The sequence below is a fragment of the Borostomias antarcticus genome (genome assembly GCF_949987555.1).
Source record: "Borostomias antarcticus genome assembly, chromosome: 25".
Lineage (NCBI taxonomy): Eukaryota > Metazoa > Chordata > Actinopteri > Stomiiformes > Stomiidae > Borostomias > Borostomias antarcticus.
The window spans coordinates 13380542-13399468 of NC_140258.1; the positions used below are offsets into that span (position 1 = coordinate 13380542).

General features: G+C 42.6%; 2 protein-coding genes across 2 annotated transcripts in view; both read left to right on the forward strand.

The window, feature by feature from the left end:
• Nucleotides 1-6248, forward strand: part of col21a1 (collagen, type XXI, alpha 1) — a 31533-nt gene extending 25285 nt beyond the window's left edge. Inside the window, exons 24-30 of the mRNA XM_084458655.1 lie at nt 397-441; nt 2755-2787; nt 3099-3245; nt 3571-3625; nt 4052-4249; nt 4698-4775; nt 5070-6248. Coding sequence (XP_084314781.1) covers nt 397-441; nt 2755-2787; nt 3099-3245; nt 3571-3625; nt 4052-4249; nt 4698-4775; nt 5070-5260 — 747 coding nt within the window. The 3' untranslated portion in view covers nt 5261-6248. The remainder of the gene's footprint in view (nt 1-396; nt 442-2754; nt 2788-3098; nt 3246-3570; nt 3626-4051; nt 4250-4697; nt 4776-5069) is intronic.
• A 1604-nt stretch (nt 6249-7852) lies between these two features.
• On the forward strand, nt 7853-17677 carry bmp5 (bone morphogenetic protein 5; the record flags this gene model as incomplete). Its single annotated transcript, XM_084458558.1, has 7 exons — nt 7853-8333; nt 11815-12007; nt 14323-14471; nt 15206-15403; nt 16860-16936; nt 17260-17370; nt 17522-17677. The coding sequence occupies 7 exons, from the start codon at nt 7853-7855 to the stop codon at nt 17669-17671; spliced, it is 1359 nt and encodes a 452-aa protein (XP_084314684.1). The 3' UTR covers nt 17672-17677.
• Nucleotides 17678-18927: the final 1250 nt, after the last annotated feature.

The window sequence follows — 18927 nt, forward strand, 5'->3', positions numbered from 1 at the left end:
AGAGTACAAGTATAGAAAGATAGATAGAAAAGAAAGTTTTTTAATATGCATATTGAACTGGCAAAAGTATTACACTGAAAATTGCTCAACAGACTACGCTTTGGAAAACATGAACTGGGCCTGCTACGTTTTCCATTAGCAAATGCCTGCCTAGAGTCAAATGAATCTGTCTTTGACTGTGGTGATTTTCATTTGGCCAGTGTTGAATCATGTTGAACAGCATTATTCAAAGTCATGGATAGAAAGGAACAGATTTGATTTTTATGGGAAAAACTAGGAAGCCTATTAGAATCCAATGACGATCTAAAGATCGGACATTGTTAGTGTACTACAGGAAACTACTAAGTGTTAGCATGTGATCAATATCGGCATGATTTTCTTTTCTTCTCTGCCCAGGGAATGAAAGGTGAGGGAGGAGAACACGGGAGACCAGGAGATCCTGTGAGTTTGTTTTCCTCTGTCCATCATTATAATCACACAACTGACATTCATCAGTAGGCTAGGGTAATAACTTCTCATGACACTGTTCAAATCAAATCAAACTCTATTTGTACAGCGCATTTCATACACAGAGGCAACACAGAGAGCAAAGGGGGGGTTGTCATACTGTAGATCCTACTACACCAGAGGGAAGAAAATGTTAGCATCATTTACACTACATCATTGACATGTTATGTAAATACTACTACACTTTTTTTTTCCTGTCAAAGCTATTAATTACACAATGATGCTGTGAGAGCTTAAGAGCTGTCATAGACATTGTAGTTTCACCACCTCACCACCTCCCTCAACCTTTCACATAGCTGTGCTAATCTAATTTATGACAGGATGACCTCCAGGAGGTCAACACACCTAGACGTTGTCTGCTCCAGAATAACCATCCTTTGTCCCATTGTCCCTGCGAGAATTACCGTCTTTTCTCATGTCACGTGTCTGTATTCTCGACCACTGTTGATGATACCTGCCATTAAATATGACGTGCACAATGGGTTAGCCAATCACATCCCTGGAAGCGTCATACCTGTGTATTGCTTGAATATAAGGCCGCGCAAGACCAGACTGCGGCACTTCTGTTGGATGAACCACTCACGTGCGTTGTCCTGAAGTCCTCGTTTGTTTTCTCAATAAACCAGACTTAACCTCTTTGAGCGAATCTTGGCAAATCCTCTTTGACTAGATCAGTTAAAAAGTCTTCTCCAGAGCTTTTTATGTTTCTTGTTTATTCTGATCCCCATTAGCTGACACACATTGCAGCAGCTGCTCTTCCTGGTGTCCACAACATAAACCCCAGGATGTGATACAACTTCTCTGTGGGGAAATGCTTTCACCACATAATAATAATTCTTCCATATAATGTGTAATCAAAAGAGTTTGGTAGCGTGTCACATTTTCCCCTTGTCACTACGTGTTTTCATCATCCCAAGGTCTGATATGCATTTGGCAATCCAACTATGTTCTAATCCACACACGTACAATCATTTAATTTTAAATTTGGAAGTGATGAAACAACTATTTTGGAAGGTCATTTTCCCTTCGGACATTTACTGTAAACAGAATGTTTCTCTTCTGTTGAAGTAACAATATCATGCTGTTTGGATAATGTTACTGTAAGTTCAGTTTATGTGCGAGGCCTAGAGCCGTTTGAAGAGTAGTTGGGGTTTACACACACTCCCAAATAAGGCTGTAGAAGCTCCACGCTGCTCGTTTAAGAGGTGCAGCCGCTTCTCTACACTACATGTGTGTCCGTCCATCCGTGAATGTGTGTCCGTAGCATGAGATTTAGACCAATCAGTAGTAGCCAATACCGTTACACACCAGCAGAGGGCAATAGAGATTGCTCATGAACCTGCACTGTTTACTTCACCACCTGGGTGTGATTTTTTTTCTATAACTGTAGCGCGTCGACTTGACACTGATTTTTAGAAACTAGTGCACAGTGCCCGTGGAACCGTCGTGGTTGTTCTGCATGTTCTATCAATCTATCGATCTATCAATCTATCTAAAACAGACATTTTGGTTGTTGAGCCATGTTCAGATGGCTCTGTGGTGCCCCCTGTAGGTCGGAGCTGGCGTGAGGCGGTTCAGTGCCCTCCAGGCTCTCAGCTGCACCCCCCAGTCCAAACCCTGTGACTCTAGCGCCCCCACACGGGGATCTGGCTCGTTACATCAAGAGCTTCCTGCCAGTCCAAACCCTGTGTCTCTATTCTAACTGTCACATACTGCTCTTATATTTGCTTTTGTGCTGCTACACATCTCATATTGTGTATTGTGCTGTGCATGTGTGTGTGTATGTCCCGTCAGTTTTAATATTGTCCTCTGGTCGTTTTTACTTTTCTTTTCTCTTGTATTTATTCCACATCCCCGTCCCTTTAGGGGTCATTTTGCCTTCTATCAGACTGTTATTGTAAATAAGAAATTGTTCTTAATTGACTTGCCTGATTAAATAAAGGTGATGATGAAATCTATGACCTCCCTACATCGAGATATGGCCATTTCAATATTGTGCCCACAGCGCCCTCTTGTGGCTAGGCCCGGTTGTCGAGATGGGGTCGGTCAGCCCTACCTACCTGCCCTACCTAGTACGCTTTCTGTCATCATAGATGTCTGTAGTAGTGCCACACAGCAGGCTACAAATCCTACACACTGTATTGTAGGTTTAAGCAGCCGTGGAGATCCTGTGTACTGTTTCTATGACTTTCAGAAGATATATCTCTGTAATATTGTTCATTAATTTGTTGTCATTGTGATTGACAGGGATCCCCTGGCCTGTCAGGAATGAAAGGAGAGGTGCGTTGTTACACCAGTGTTTCTGACACCATGAGCGGCTCAAGTCCCCATTCTGTGAAGTATATCCAACCATGAATGGGTGTCTGGCAGTGTGTGTGAGCCCATTTGATCAGTGTGTGTGTGAGCCCATTGATGCTATTGATACTTTAAGTTGGCATCGGTCCCCATTCTGCAAGTTGCATCAGTTTGTGTGTCCCATGCCAGAAGTTGACATGACATGTCCCCATTATGTAAGACTACTGACCTTGTGTGTGTGTATAGCAGTGTCTGTATCATACTGACCTATAACTGACCTATACTGTGTGTGCCAGAAAGGGCCTCCAGGAGAACCCGGCCAGCGGGGGTCGATGGGCCACCAGGGGCAGGCTGGGCTGCCAGGGCAGATGGGCCCCGCGGGGCCTCGGGGGCAGAGTGGGGACATCGGCCTTCCTGGGGACCCTGGAGCAGAGGGAAGACCTGTGAGTGCCTGACTAGGACCATCAGTGCTTGACTAGGACCATTAGTGCTTGTCTAGGGCAGGAGGACTCCTAGTCCATGCACACCATCCATATATACATAATACCATATTACCATACCCCAATACTGCAACATAGCAAGTATTAATGCCAGCTCAACTACGTCACTGTGGTAAACAATCACATTACTCAGGTATAATAACAGTTTTGCATTGTAGGTTTCTGTATAGGTCATGGTTCACTACAGTAGTGGGCAGTTAGGCACTGGCCTACGGTGGCTGTTTGCTCTTGTGTCAATGTTTGTTCAATTCCCTCTCCTCTCCTTCAGGGCAAAGAGTTGACAGAAATACACATCAAACAGATCTGCAGAGAGGTCCTCAGATGTGAGTATTAACCATGTTGGATCAATCAAGCAAGTAAGCAATCGAGCAGCCAATCAATCGATCAATAAAACAAACAAACAAACAGAAACAAACAATATATCGTCACTGTCGGGTGAAAACCACTAACTCCATTTTGGAGATTTTTTTTTTTTTTTTTTTTTACATATAGTTATTATTATTATTTTTTTTTTAATCAATTGAAAGCTGAGGCTACCCTTTACAATCGCTGAACACCTTCCAGCCTCCAGACCAATTAAAGGGGTAGTGTGCTATTTTTGACATTTAGCCCTATTTTGGACATTTATGCAGTGCTGTGAAATGTACAGTGCAGTGCTCTGTATACTGTATTACTGTGATCGGTGGTTTTGTAGAATATTGTAGCTCTGTCTTATACTGAATCTCCTTTCTCTGATGTGCTCCTCCCAGCTGAGATGCCGTCCCTGCTGATCAGCAACATGAACCACTGGAGGAGCTGTGACGAGTGCCAGAGCAGGGCCGGCTCCCCGGGCCCCCAGGGCCCCCAGGGCCCCCAGGGCTCCAGGGGCTTCGCCGGCCTCCCCGGCTCCAGCGGTCAGCCAGGACATCCTGGGCGGCCCGGACGGTCTGGCTTGAGAGGACTGAAAGGTACTAGACTTTGGGACTATAGGTACTAGGTTCTAGACTTTGGGACTATAGGTACTAGGTACTAGACTTTGGGACTATAGGTACTAGGTACTAGACTTTGGGACTATAGGTACTAGGTACTAGATTTTGGGACTATAGGTACTAGGTACTAGACTTTGGGACTATAGGTACTAGGTTCTAGACTTTGGGATTATAGGTACTAGATTCTAGACTTTGGGACTATAGGTACTAGGTACTAGTCTTTGGGACTACTAGGTTCTAGGCGGCGTAATGGAACATTTGGAGCAGTGTCCTTTCCTGTGAGCACTGACACAAACAATTAACGGCTTCTTTGGACATTGCAATAAAGTATTGAAGCTTCAATCTGTGTGTGTGTGTGTGTGTGTGTGTGTGTGTGTGTGTGTGTGTGTGTGTGTGTGTGTGTGTGTGTGTGTGTGTGTGTGTGCAGGAGACCCAGGTGTGAAGGGGGACAAGGGGAACCAAGGAAGGACAGACATTGGAGACCAGGGACCTCCGGGGCCCCCAGGTAGAGAACTCTCTTAGAGGACATGTTTATTTGTAGGCAACCAATAGAAACAGAACACACTGTTTACATGGCATGTATCTTGTCTTGATAAAGTCTGATGGGCCAATGCAGCGAGCACCAGGGGCACCACCTGGAGCATCTAATGAAAAGACCAAAGTCAACATATCTCTCAGATGTCTCCCAGCATCTGTGATTATCATGTGTTTGTGTCCTTTGAGAAGGCTTTACCTGTTAAGGGCTGTGCCTCCATGCGCTTCTATAGAGCACTGACCTCTTCCTGCTGTGCTCTGTCAGGTCCCCTGGGTCCGCAGGGGTACAGCAAACCAGGCCAGCCAGGGAAGCCTGGATCTCCAGGTATGGATGGAGAAGAGGGTAAGAGAGGTGGTCCTGGGTCACCTGGCCAGCCAGGGGTCTGTCATCCATCCATGTGCTACAGCGCTATGATGAGGCATCAAGACCCCTTCAGGAAAGGACCAAACTATTGAAGCAAGATGGCGGCAGACACACCAGAAGTGCAGTCAACAAACCCCCCCCCCCACCCCCACCTGGGCTGATGTTCAACGACAGCGACAACAGCAAAAAAAATCTTTCCAATCTCAGGAAGATCACCTTGTCACAATGTTTCCCTCTGTCCGGTAGACAGGAAGTACCTCTCAACATGTATATAGAAAGTACATATCCATGTGAGTCACATGGCTCTCTCTCCTGGAATAAGACATCTTCAATCTCTGCTCACATTCTGCTCAAATGCCCCCCACTCCCATCTCACAATGCTGCCACGAGAGTAACGTTATGCTTTGAAAGAACATCAGTCATTATTTAAACATCTCGGGTTTAGGGGCCCAAATAACAATCAGAAACACTGGTTGTAAAGTGTCAGACTCTGTCTGGTCTAGAGGTAGTTAATCATAGCTACTGTCTGAGCGGTTCAACTGATGTGTTGCCCTGATCTCTGGCGCCCCCTGGTGAAGCTTCTCTGCAGCACATCACTCTCTGGTCTCCTCACTCATCACGTTTCACTCATCCATCGTCACTTATTTATGCAACTTTGTTATGCTCTTTTCATTTGCTATTAAACTAGTGATGTAGCCATAAACAATGTCTGTGGAATTATCGCTCAGTTCCAGGGTAACACTGTGAGCTTGTTCTTTGTAGCATGCAGCTAACGCTGTTAGAGGCCCATGTTCATCAAAGAAAAAAAGAAAAAAAAGAAGAAAAAAGGAAGCATCTTTTCACCCCCTCTGAAATGAATTATATTACTGCATACAATATGCCAGTAATGTGCTGTCAGCTTATGATAATTGTCTACTTATGTTTGCTGTTATTTATAAAACTGAACTTGCTGTGTCCCAAAGGGCTGTACCCGAGACCGTATTGTCTGTTTGTTCTTTTTTTACAGTGTCTAATTTTATTTCTTTTTTTTGTGCTAAGGTGACTTTTATATTAAATTTTATCATTAAATTTTTTATGATTTGTGATGTTACATTCGTTTTTATTTGCTTGCTGAACCAACCAGTTCAAGTTGGGAATGTCTAGCACTTAGTTCAATTGTGTGTGTGTGTGTGTGTGTGTGTCTGTGTGTGTGTGTGTCTGTGTGTGTGTGTGTGTGTGTGTGTGTGTGTGTGTGTGTGTGTCTGTGTGTGTCTATGCGTGCGTGCGTGCGTACGTGTGTGTGCGCGCGTGCTAGAGAGAGAGATTCTGATGTAGAGATTCTACACTAGATGGCGCTGTGGAGCTTTAACTGTCTCAGATGGGTGATAAGTGTGGCTTAGTTATTTATCAGTCATGTTCCTAGATATTAGATAGATAGATCTATGTCCTGAAGATGGCATAGACATCTCACCCGAACTATAATAAGGACACATGGCCGATCATCCATAATCATATCGTTGGATGACTAAAAAGCAAGTAAAGCTTAAATCAAGTTGAGCCTTACAGGTGTTAAAACGTATAGATGTTATGTAGGCTATCATTACTAACCACCTCTATTGGCTATAGGTCTGGACATTCCTCTCCCTGGAGAAGCTTGAGGCCCTTAGCGCCCGTCCAGCCTGATGGACACTCACAGTAAGGTAGGACAGGTGTAACCGTCTTTAATCAGTAGGGTGTCCTATCTATTCACTTCTACCACAGACAGAACAGGTATTGCTTCTCAGGTACTAGCCTACTCTTGGACAGTGACCCTGGTCGTAAAAAACCCCCACTGTGGAAGTGGGTAGGGTCTACACACTTAGGAAATGGATGGGAAAACAAAAAATGTATAGATTAGACTAAATGTTTTTGATTTAAGGTGTTTTCCAATAGGCTAGTTGTTGTGCTGCAGTATTTATCTAGTGAACATTCTTCCGTGTAAATGCTGGGATTATGGAAGCTCTGGAGAGGTAATTAAATGGACCTGTCCTTATTCTCTGACTCGTTAAGAAGGGTTTCAGATTTCAAGTGTCTCCTCTTACACATCTGAGCCCCACATCCATCTCCCTGTCGGGGAAGTTTTATTACGGCCGCTAGAGGTGGATGCAAGGACGTGGTCCTGGGTGGGATCCTTTCATTTGATGGACAACGAGCTTCAACTCGTTTTCCCAAAAACGTTCCGGGCTGTGGCATGCTGCTGGATATCCTACAATTATAGCCTACTTTCTTAGGCATCATTCAAAGGTTTTTATTCAATGAAGGCGTCGGACTACTTGGACATTTCTGGGCGTACCTACGTGTTCCCCCCCGCATAAGTGGAGTTAAGGTGCGAGAGAAGGCAATAATTTCATTTTAGATAAAATGTGACAGTGACTTGGATGTAAGAGAGGCACCGAAGAAAAGTTCCTAAACTCTCTCCATGAGACTGGGACGCGCTGAGGAGAGAGACAGAGAGCACAACTCTCCAGAACACAGGTTGATGCCTAATGTGTGATTCTCTTATAGCCGAGCAGAGGGAATAACTCAGAATACTGTGAGCTGGTGAAAATCATACATCGGCTGAAAAGACATTTATTATCCGAAGGAATAATCATAATTTACATTTCGTTTGAAATGGAGCGTAACATTATACCTGTGTAGCAGAGCGAAAACTATCCATCATTAAGATGGCAGCGTTCACACCTTTGAGCAGGGCTGCTTTTGGACTTCTCTGGAGCTGCTTGAGTTTTCTAAACTGCGTTCATTGTGGTTTAGGTGACAACCATGTCCATTCCAGCTTCATTTACAGGAGATTGCGTAACCACGAGCGACGAGAGATCCAAAGAGAAATCCTGTCGATTCTAGGCCTGCCTCACCGTCCCAGGCCCTTTTCTCCGGGAAAACAGGCGTCCTCGGCCCCCTTGTTCATGCTCGACCTGTATAACGCCATGACCACGGAGGAGGAGGAAGCGGTACCGGAGAGCGGGAGAGGGTTCAGCGGGAAGGCTCAGGGGCGTAAAGGCTCCTCCGGCTCCCCGCAGGGTTCCTCTCGAGTGGCCCAGCCGTACCGCGCGGCCCCTCTCACCAGCCAGAGCCCCCCGCTCACCACGGCGCACGACACCAACTTTCTCAACGACGCTGATATGGTTATGAGCTTTGTCAATTTAGGTAAGTCTGTTTGACAACTTTTAAGGTTTTCTCACTGGGGTGCTGTGCCACACACAATTTCGCAATCCACTTTACAAAACATTTAATTAGTCTACAAGTGTTAACGTATTTGTTTTCGTTGTTTTGCTGGGGTTCTTTTAAATTGAATCAAACGTTTATTTAACTAATGCCATTTAACTGTTTTTTAAATATTTTTTTTATTCAAACAATTGTATTGTACAGTATAATCATAATAAAATATAATAGATTCTGTAATTATAAATGCAACAAACGTAGACCTAATATCTGTATTTTTCAAAAATGTGATGTGAAATATTTCACCAAAATATAGCCTATAGGCCCAACACTTTTGAACAATTTAGAAAATTGTAAATCTTAGAAATGATCTAGGCTATCTCTTATCTAGGCTTCATTTGCTGGCAAATAGTGCATGCACGATTACAATTAGTGTCAAAGTTTGAAACCTTCAGTAGCAAAGAAACATTTTTGTCACCTGGAGTTGAAGTATAGTGACATGTTTATATTGCAAACTATGCTGTGAAGATAGGCTTCAAAATCACGTTATAAACATCAAATCTTAGCTGTTTTCATTTTAAACGGGTATTGAACTGTTCAGTTATGTAATTAGACATCAAATAGCCTACGTATGACATTGGATGTTATATTGCAAAGCACTCAGACCCAAGGCACATTTTATAGAACCAGCTAAGAAGTCCATAAAGTCCTAATGCATGGTGCCTGCAGTGACCATGACCATGATCCTGTTCATCCTCATATATTTCGTGGTCTATCCGTTTTCCCCCCAGGAATTGTTTACTCCCATTGAGTTCTGCTTTAAGCACAGACATACATGTTTGATTTAGCCAATAGTTTAAACATAGACATGCACATTTGATTTAGCCAACTAGTTTCCCTGAAAAGGACTAAAGCACTGGCTCAATTAGAGAGGCACCAAGCTTTCACAGACAGATCATTGAGACAAGAATGTCAGGAAAGGCTATTCCCCCCCCCAAAAAAAAATCATCAAAGCATTTACTAGAGAATGTTTTTGTATCTTTTGATTTAAGGATTAAGGTAACTAGCAGCCATGTGAATGTGGAGCTCGTTGTAAAAGAAGGGGGCTGGGTGATGAGAATGATTAACACAGAGTTTCCTCAGTAGCCCTGACCTCTGACCTGCTGGTTCACTCTAACTTATCAGATGACTGTCTGACCTCCAGTAAATTGGCCTAAATTACTTCCTGTTGTTAAAGCAAGTAAAGAGATGGAGTGAGGCCTGGGCTTTTTCTACACTTATTCCTCATGACTGAAAGAGGTCTCCGGCAGTGAGAGGTGGAACAAGTAGCATGTAATTCACCTTTGATACTCTTGTTTTTCAGAATTATGAACAATCCCCTGCGCCTTTTTATTTTTCAAGGGAGAGACACACATATAAATACGATTTTATATTTATTGCACAACTGGCGAAACATATGTTAGTCGTGATGTTAGAAGGCTTTGAATAATTGCAATTTGCTTAAATCCGATAATTCTGTAGTAAATAAAGTAATGTTCAGTTACAGTGGACACGTATGAGTGAAAAGCTCAGCGTTGCTACAGCATAGGGATGGCTACAGTGTGGCATGGAGAGACAGGCGGCATGTAAGAGGTATTTGTGTGGAGGTGCTGTTGGAGATATAATCCCTCACCTTGACCAGATGCCATCTGTTTCCACTTAGCAGTTGCAGGGCATGCTCACTGTCAGCAGCCCTGAACGCTCGGGTGTCGGGGACGCTCAGCTCAATAGGGATTCTGTATTGTGACAGCACACGTGAGACTGAATGAATTCATGCTTTTTTTCTTCCGTTTGAACAGAAACAACTTCAATATACAGTATCTACTACTGTATTCTCAACTGCTCTTTGTAATTATTCTTAATGATTTATTATAGATGTTATTAAAATGCTCACAAAATATATTTTTCTATTGATTTTGCCCAGTTGTCTTTTACAACATTTAGGATAAACAGATGCTATTTACAAACAAGTAAATTGCACCAGTTATGTATATTCTTGCCTATCATCATCATCAGATACAAATCTAACCTTTATTAGCTATTAACCTTTTAATAATTTCTTACTTGAAGCTACTTTCTTGATATTGATATAGTTACTTGATATCGATATTTTCATAAACTCTGTGTTTGTTCACTGAAGCTGCTACATGTCAAGAGCAAAGGGAGCCTGACCTCTTTAATGAGTCAAACAACCCTTGTTTAATCTCCAGCTGTCCGATAGTTGAAATGCTTGATACACTCAGCTCTGCTTCTGCTTCACATTACTGGCCAATAGCTAATAATGGAGGCAGTCTGAATGGATAGGAGTCAGGCCTGACCCCGTGACCTTCTTGTGTTAAGTAACCACAGGCTTTCACTCCTGATAAACTATCAGTGAAATGCACTGTATGTATGTGTGCTATCCCCAGAGCACTAACACACCTCCACCCATGACTCCCTGCTGCTCTTAAGTAACTGTGTTGGATGCTTAGCTGTCACTTTTCATTTGCACACAGCTATTGGAGGATGACAATGAAGTCAGGGCATCCTGTTATTCTGGTGACATGATCATCGGTAATCTGTACGCATTTTGTTTCCAATCTACTTCTTTCACTCCCCCTCCAGCTATGTACAGTATGTCTATTTTCAACATAAGGGGCAGGAGAGCATCCAGAATAATGTAAGATAACACATTTCCAACTATAAACTTGAAGCGCTCATAAATATCCTACGGTGTAGTGCTATTCTCAAGCATTAGTATTGTAACTGTTAAAATGTCGTTATTTCAGGAAGCTCCAGCTGGAGTAAAATGTGCTGTCACCCTGTGTGCTGTATGCATATCCTGATGCATGATTTATTATTCAGCATCTGCCTTACTGGAGTTAGGAAGGTCTCCCTCAGGCTTGTACAGTAGGTAAGTCCATTGCGGGTGGGGGCGGTGGGGGGGTTTCATAATTGTCAATGCATTGTATAGAAACAACAGGAGATCAACACGAGCATGGGGGGGATGTGGTCAGCAAAGTCACTCGAATCAAGCAGAGGAATCCTGTCTGGTCCCTTTTTGTCACGTTGAGGGGCAGACGAAAGTGTCTTTAATTGAAATCGGCCTGTTTTTCTTAACTGACAGCCCATTCATCATGGCCAGAGAATGCAGGCCAGCACACAGTGGAGCGCCTGTCTGGGAACCCGCTACCTGTACTCACTTGACTGGTTTAATGGACTGGATACTGCTTTTGTTGGGAGTCAAAATGTTTAGATTGGGTTTGGAATGTGATGAATTACTCTTTTCTTCAGGACGTTACTGCTGGAACACATTCTCGCATCTGTGCACCACATTTGTTATCAATTGTGGAACTGGGGGATGCATCTTCAGTTTGGACCTTTTAGTTATTTCCTTTGAAACGATCCATCATCTAGACCTTGCGTGTGCTTCTCTCTCATGTTCTAGTGGAGAAAGATAAGGATTTCTCCCACCAGAGGAGACACTACAAGGAGTTCCGGTTTGACCTGACCCAGATCCCGGACGGAGAGGCGGTGACGGCAGCGGAGTTTCGGATCTATAAAGACCGCAGCCATGTCCGCTACGAGAACATCACGCTGAAGGTCTCCATCTATCAGGTCATCAAGGAATACCTGCACAAGTAAGAACCAGCTGTTTGATATTCATAGAGCCCCCAGCCTCGCGTCGAAAAAAAATCATTTATAGTCCTATAAATAATCCTATAAATAGTCCTATAAATAGTCCTATAAATAGTAATTTACGTATTTTTACTCAAAAAGGTGCAGCTTATGAACTGACAAACCAGTCCACCTTGTCCCGCCATGCCAGTCTTGCTACTGTAGTAATAAAATATCATGGGATATTTTTAGCTGAAGGTTAATTCTTTGAATTCTTTAGTAGTAGGCCTACAGCAGTACTATGACTATATGCTTTCAAATAATCAAACTAAACCAATCAGAGCAAACCAACCAGTCAATGTCCATGGCACTGGACAGAACACTGAAATGTGGATAAAACATGAGTTGTTGAGTTTGAAGTTATGAAAGCACCTGAAGCTGTGTTTTCCTGGCCAGATAACGTTGTCTGAAGTGTAGCATCCGCCCTCAGGGACATGCTTGTGTCAGCTTACACAGAGGGAGGCTTTGAAACGGCCCTTTAAAAACCTTCACGGTTCTGTAAAACACTTAAGGCAGGCAATCAGGCAGAAAATAAAAGCACATCCTGTTTACACTACCAAGTTGCTGGAATGTAGAAGTTAATCTCTTCTCTTTCCAATGAAAATGCTTGTTTCTGGAAACTTTGAGAAGGTAATTTGTCTTCAGCGATGTATGGAAACAAACAGATGTTTTGGGGGGTAAGATTTGGAAAAGCTGACACAAGGTAGTCTAGTCAGAAAGGTATTATACTGGGTCCTATTAATTTGCCATTACCATTGTCCTGTATTGATTAAAACCACTGGCTGGTTCAAATTCAAGAAAGCCAACAGAGTAGGAGAAGGTACGTACTCTGTTCTCCCTCATTCTCACCATGCCCTTATAGATATACTCTCTTAGATACAGCTTTTCCATTAGCAAGTTACCCACTTGTGAGGCCTGCGAAGTCCATCAGCTATCAGCCTGGCCTGCGAGCTGCCTGACAGGCAGGCCACAGCTCAGATGAAGCCATGAGGGCCCATTAGGGGCCGCCTAGGGGGCCTCCATGGAAACCCTCATGCCCACCTGCCTCTCTTAACAATATAACGGAAGTGGGAGCCGTGACATAGCTGAACACACAGGGGTATACTTAAAGCAGGGCCCACATTCGCTTGCCAAATATGTGTGTGGGTGATTGAAGGGGAGATATGACCCTCTTGGGCTTTTGAGAGGTCCTAGTGAATGAACTCTCCCATTCTAGGGGCCAGGCCAGTCATCACGTTGCCTTTTATGACTCGCTCAGGTCCATAGCTGCTACACATTCTCCTCTCAGCCGCAAGCTGTGATTTTTCTGCTTGATAAACGTTATTCCGAGTTTCACAGTTCAGCACCCTATTCTCCGCCCCCCCCTGTGAGGACCCCTCATAAAGCTGGTGTTAAAGTGCTCAACAGCTCAGCCATGATTTAAATGGCTAGTGGAGGAAAGACAACTCTGTTGCTTTTCTGTATAAAATGTTCTTTTTCTCTCTCCACTATTTGAAAATTACAAGCTTCCTCGGTGATCTGACTGCTTCTTGCCTGATTGATATCCAGCCTGTCCTGATTTGATGTGGTCGAGGAACCAGATTGTTCCTGCTCCCGCCAAGGACTCATTAGTCGGAGAAGAAAGCTCATTTCTAAATACGGTTCTCAAAGGGCGCGGAACAACTAATGGAACCAGTAAAGATACATTTTTGCGTGAGGATGTTTTTGGCGTAGATGAGAGAGAGAAACGTCTGGAAGAGTATCTCTCAGTGATCAGTCAGTGATACCTTGTTTGTTTAATTCCAACATGGCAGGTCAGAGCCTCCCAAATTGTTAGCCTGCTTCCAAGTCTAAATGACCCAGTGGAACCATCTGTTCTCTCATTGTGTGGCCCTTCTAGGTTTTAGCAACATTAAGGTGGATGAACAGGAATTTCTTGATTAGTTCCAGAACTGTGGATTTTCTCCAAGAGGAGAGAAAAGTTCATCAGTTATGTTCCTGCTCTATTAAAGGGGTTTCACAATCTCGCCTTAATCCTTTTCTTACCTTGGAGGTCACAGTAGTCAGACACAGGAAACCACTGTTTATATATCCTCATTAGGAGTGTTAGCATGCTAGCGTACTTGTCTGCAGAATATAAACACTCACTGATGTTCAGTAATTTGTCAGGTTCATTCGTTAAAATGTTAATAGTATCTAAAAAGCTCACACATCAATTCACTATCACTTTTGTATTATTGTAGCAAGAAAACGTTCACTTTTCATTAACTTGTCATTCATCTTTTGCTTGTGTCACCAGAGATGCAGAGACGTTCCTGCTGGATTCTAAAAAGATCCGTGCGTCAGACGGCGGCTGGCTGGTCTTCGACATCACGGCTACCAGTAACCACTGGGTTCTGAACCCCCAGCAGAACATGGGCCTGCAGCTCTGTGTGGAGACCACGGACGGTACCTTTCACAGCCTCAGAAACCACTCTGACGAGAACCCTAACCCTTGAGGAGAACCCTAACCCTTGAGGAGAACCCTATCCCTTAGCCTCACCACATCCTCTGCTCTTTCACTTCCCAGTATTGGACCCTGTGATTTACAGATATTTGCCAAGCAAGAACAGTCTGATAATATATAATATACAGTTTCTTGTCAACTAGAGTTAGAGTGAGAGTAGTTGGGTAGTTGTGGAGTCATTGTAGTACTAATGATTCTCTGTCAATGAGAAACATAGAGAATTCTCTAAATGAAAATGTGTGGTGGAATGAGGAAAACATGTGGATTTGTTGACCATTTTAACATGAAAAAGCCATAAAAGATTTTTCTTAAAACCACAAGACATTGATGAACCATCTTCTGTGGCTAGTCTATGCATCAAGGGAAGTAGCTGATGACACATGGCCATAAATCAAGTCGTGGCTTGCTATGTAGAAATCTAGCAAACAGAGACTGTTGCTCATAAAGCATTCAAACAAGATTAAATAAATTGTCACTATTTCCCTTTGACATAAGCTCCAGGCTATTGCTCTGCATTGTGTGCCCTTTCATTAGAGGAAGTTAATCAATCTTATGTATTATGTATGCTTGTGTTCTATTGCAAAGTCAAGTTTCCAACCATAAATGAACAATGAAGTTCTGTCTAATCTAGTCTAATCTAATCTAATCTATATTGCATACTGTATGGTTTCCAAAGGACGCAGCGTCAACATGAAGTCTGCAGGTGTTGTGGGCCGGAGCGGGCCCCAGTCCAAGCAGCCCTTCCTGGTGGCCTTCTTCAAGGTCAGCGAGGTGCTTCTGCGCTCCGTCAGAGCCGCCGGGGGGAAGAGGAAGAACCACAACCGCAACAAATCCGCCGGTCAACAGGAGACGTCACGAGCAGCTAAGATTGGCGGTGGGTACAAGCGCTGATAAACCCTATACACTGATAAGATCTGGTGGGTACAAGCGCTGATAAACCCTATACACTGATAAGATTGGCGGTGGGTAGAAGCTCTGATAAACCCTATACACTGATAAGATTGGCGGTGGGTACAAGCGCTGATAAACCCTATACACTGATAAGATCTGGTGGGTACTAGCGCTGATAAACCCTATACACTGATAAACCCTATACACTGATAAGATCTGGTGGGTACTAGCGCTGATAAACCCTATACACTGATAAGATTGGCGGTGGGTACAAGCGCTGATAAACCCTATACACTGATAAGATTGGCGGTGGGTACAAGCGCTGATAAACCCTTTACACTGATAAGATCTGGTGGGTACTAGCTCTGATAAACCCTTTACACTGGGGAAATACTGTAGACTCCATGCATGTTTTTCAAGTTTTCAGTTAATATACCTTAACTTCTTCTTATGGTATTTACATTACAATACGGGTCTGGATAACACCCCTCTTTGTTTGCCCAAACTGCGTCTCATAAAAAGTCATTGTTGGCCCAAGTCCATACAGTATAACATCTTTTTTGACACTCTTGGTTGCCAAATTAATATATTAATATATAAATAATTAATATTGGAGTAGTTAGTGGAAATGCATAATGCCAGATAATGAGACACCTCTTGGGGTGAGTATACGTATCACATCGTTCCTCATTGTCGTTGTATAATAACAGTCAATCAAACAGCACATGATGTTATGTCTACTCCATCAGGTGCTTGTTGCCAAGGCTACTCTGTCTTGTTTTGGCTCAGCGCTCCTCCAAATGTCTTAACAATATGCAGAACGTCGAGGTCTAGAAGATGTCTACCCTCAAATAAACACATACAGTACAGGACCACAGTTGTGGAAACAAAAAGTCCTGCCCACTCTCTTCTACCTCTGCTTCACCTCCTCATGTCCCTAAACACACCAGAGCGGATGGGGACTAGCAGATTAAGACAGTTCACATTAATGATTCCTTATAACATAATTTTAACATAATAATAGTATATGGATGGTATTGTTTAGCAGTCTCAATGCATTAAGTTCATCTTGGCAGGTGAGTCAGGGTGATACGGGTGAAAGAGCCGGCCAGGAACGCCCAGTCAACACTTCCTCAGTCTCCACGCCAGCACAAAAACTATAAATGGGCTAGTGCTGCCATGGGCTGTTAACAGGTTATTTAATATTTCATGGGGATTTTCTACGGTGTGCATTTCCTATTGTTATAAAAGAATTTCAGTGTGGACAAACAAACCCACAGTGCTGGCTGCAGATCACACTGAACTGCTCTGGAGCTGATTGTGTTCTTTGGATAGAAAACAGTACTTGGAAAACCAGATCTCAGCTTTACAGCACAATAACTTGCAGGTTTAGGGTCTAGTAACTCAAGTTGTTTCTTCGAATGTGCCTCTATTTCAAGATCATAACACGAGTGAACAGAAACAAGCCTGTAAGAAGCACGAACTGTACGTCAGCTTCCGGGACCTGGGGTGGCAGGTAAGACGAGCTGAACACCGCTGCACCTAACACACCTGGCCCACACACACACTACTCTGAAACGCCACATGCTCCACATGATACTGTACCATTAGTCTTACAGTCATACAGTCTTAGAGTCATACAGTAACAGATGTAGATGACACCAGATTATTTGTTACTGTATGTGTTTAAACCATCAATTCCACCCAGGTTGCCCAGGGCCATTGCAGCTTCCCAGATGCAGACAGCGCATGGCAGATGGGAGATCTGTGTTCTGTGTTCAGTCCTTTCAGAGCTGTCCTTATGTAACTCATAGCATCCTTTCTTTGTTCTTTGTGAAGGACTGGATTATTGCACCAGAGGGTTATGCTGCATTTTACTGTGATGGGGAATGCTCTTTTCCACTCAATGCACATATGAACGCAACTAACCATGCCATCGTTCAGACCCTGGTAAGTTCCCTTTGCAGTGCTACTGTATGTATGAAATGGCCCTAAATAAAATGTGGATAGTCAATTACCCATGCAACAGATGGTCATAAGTGTTTTAATCAAAACGCAACTGCCCTATTAGCCGCTAATTGTTTGTTGTTACCGTTCCCAGGTTCACCTCATGTTCCCCGATAACGTGCCAAAGCCGTGCTGCGCACCAACCAAGCTGAACGCAATATCTGTGCTGTACTTTGATGACAGCTCCAACGTCATCCTGAAGAAGTACAGGAACATGGTGGTCAGGTCATGCGGCTGCCATTGATGGCCAAGCGGGGCTGTATTCAAATACGTGTGGTATGCCTGGGAAAACATATCAATATAGATAGAGTATGATGCTTGATGTGATGTACAGTATTATGTATATATTAGTTTTGAAATATTAACTTATTTATTTCTTGCTCTATTTGTAATAGCACTCCATGATGTAAAGTAAATAGGAAAGAACATAATACAATATATTTGATTTCACTTTGAAACATATGCAGATAAATTTATGTCTTGATACATGATACATTCAAACTCTTTAATGCATTTTCAAGTAGATCTGTTCTTAGAGGCCAAGATACAGTACATAGTTTAAATCAGACACCCGTGGCACTATTTCTTTTCACTGAGCTTAGCTCATTGTTTAATCATTGTCAAGGTAACCACTCAAGCAAGGTTTACATTTGCTGCTATGATAAAATGAGGCACTAGGTGAAAAATCTCTATTTCTAAGCAATAGCATCTATTATATTAGAATTGTAATACTCTGAATTGTAACCTTCATAAGCCATCTTGTTTTTCCTCAGACATACAAGCTTGTAAAAGAGAAATCTGTATTCATATCTTTGAGCAAAAGACTGGAAAAACAAATTGAATCCCAGGTGTAATGATGTAAGGTTAGTATTTCAAACAAGTCCCCCTTAAGAAGACATTTGGATTTTCTTCAAGGCTTAATGCTAATGTTTACAACACATATAGAATATATCTATCATAAAATGTGGGTTTGCAAAAACTTGTGGTTATTTATACGGTATCTTTAGACTTATGGTTTTATAAGATTTGGTTTATATCAAAGAAGTTATACTTCCTCTCATACATTCATACCATTTTCTAGAGCTTTCATTGAACAAACACAAGAACTAGCCTAATAAATTAAATACCTATGAAAACTGTTTATGAATGCCTGTTAAAGTAATACAAGAAATATCCAACCAAGCATCTTATTTCCTACATTCTATAAGGCCAGTACACAGTATATTTCCATATCTTTCATACAAGTAATGGATGAAACAAGAAAATACATTTCCCCCCAATAGTCACCCTTATTTTTGTATTGTTACAGAACATTGTTATCATCATGTTATAATGTTTTATAGTAATTTGAGTAATATATGTTTGGGAGAAGTACAACTGCATTAGAGTGATGTTTATATTATTAAATGTACTTTTTAATAACTTTGTTTCCAAACGGCCTTGATTTTAGAATTTCTTGCATCAAGTCACAAATTACTTATCTTTCTCAAACACTCCCCA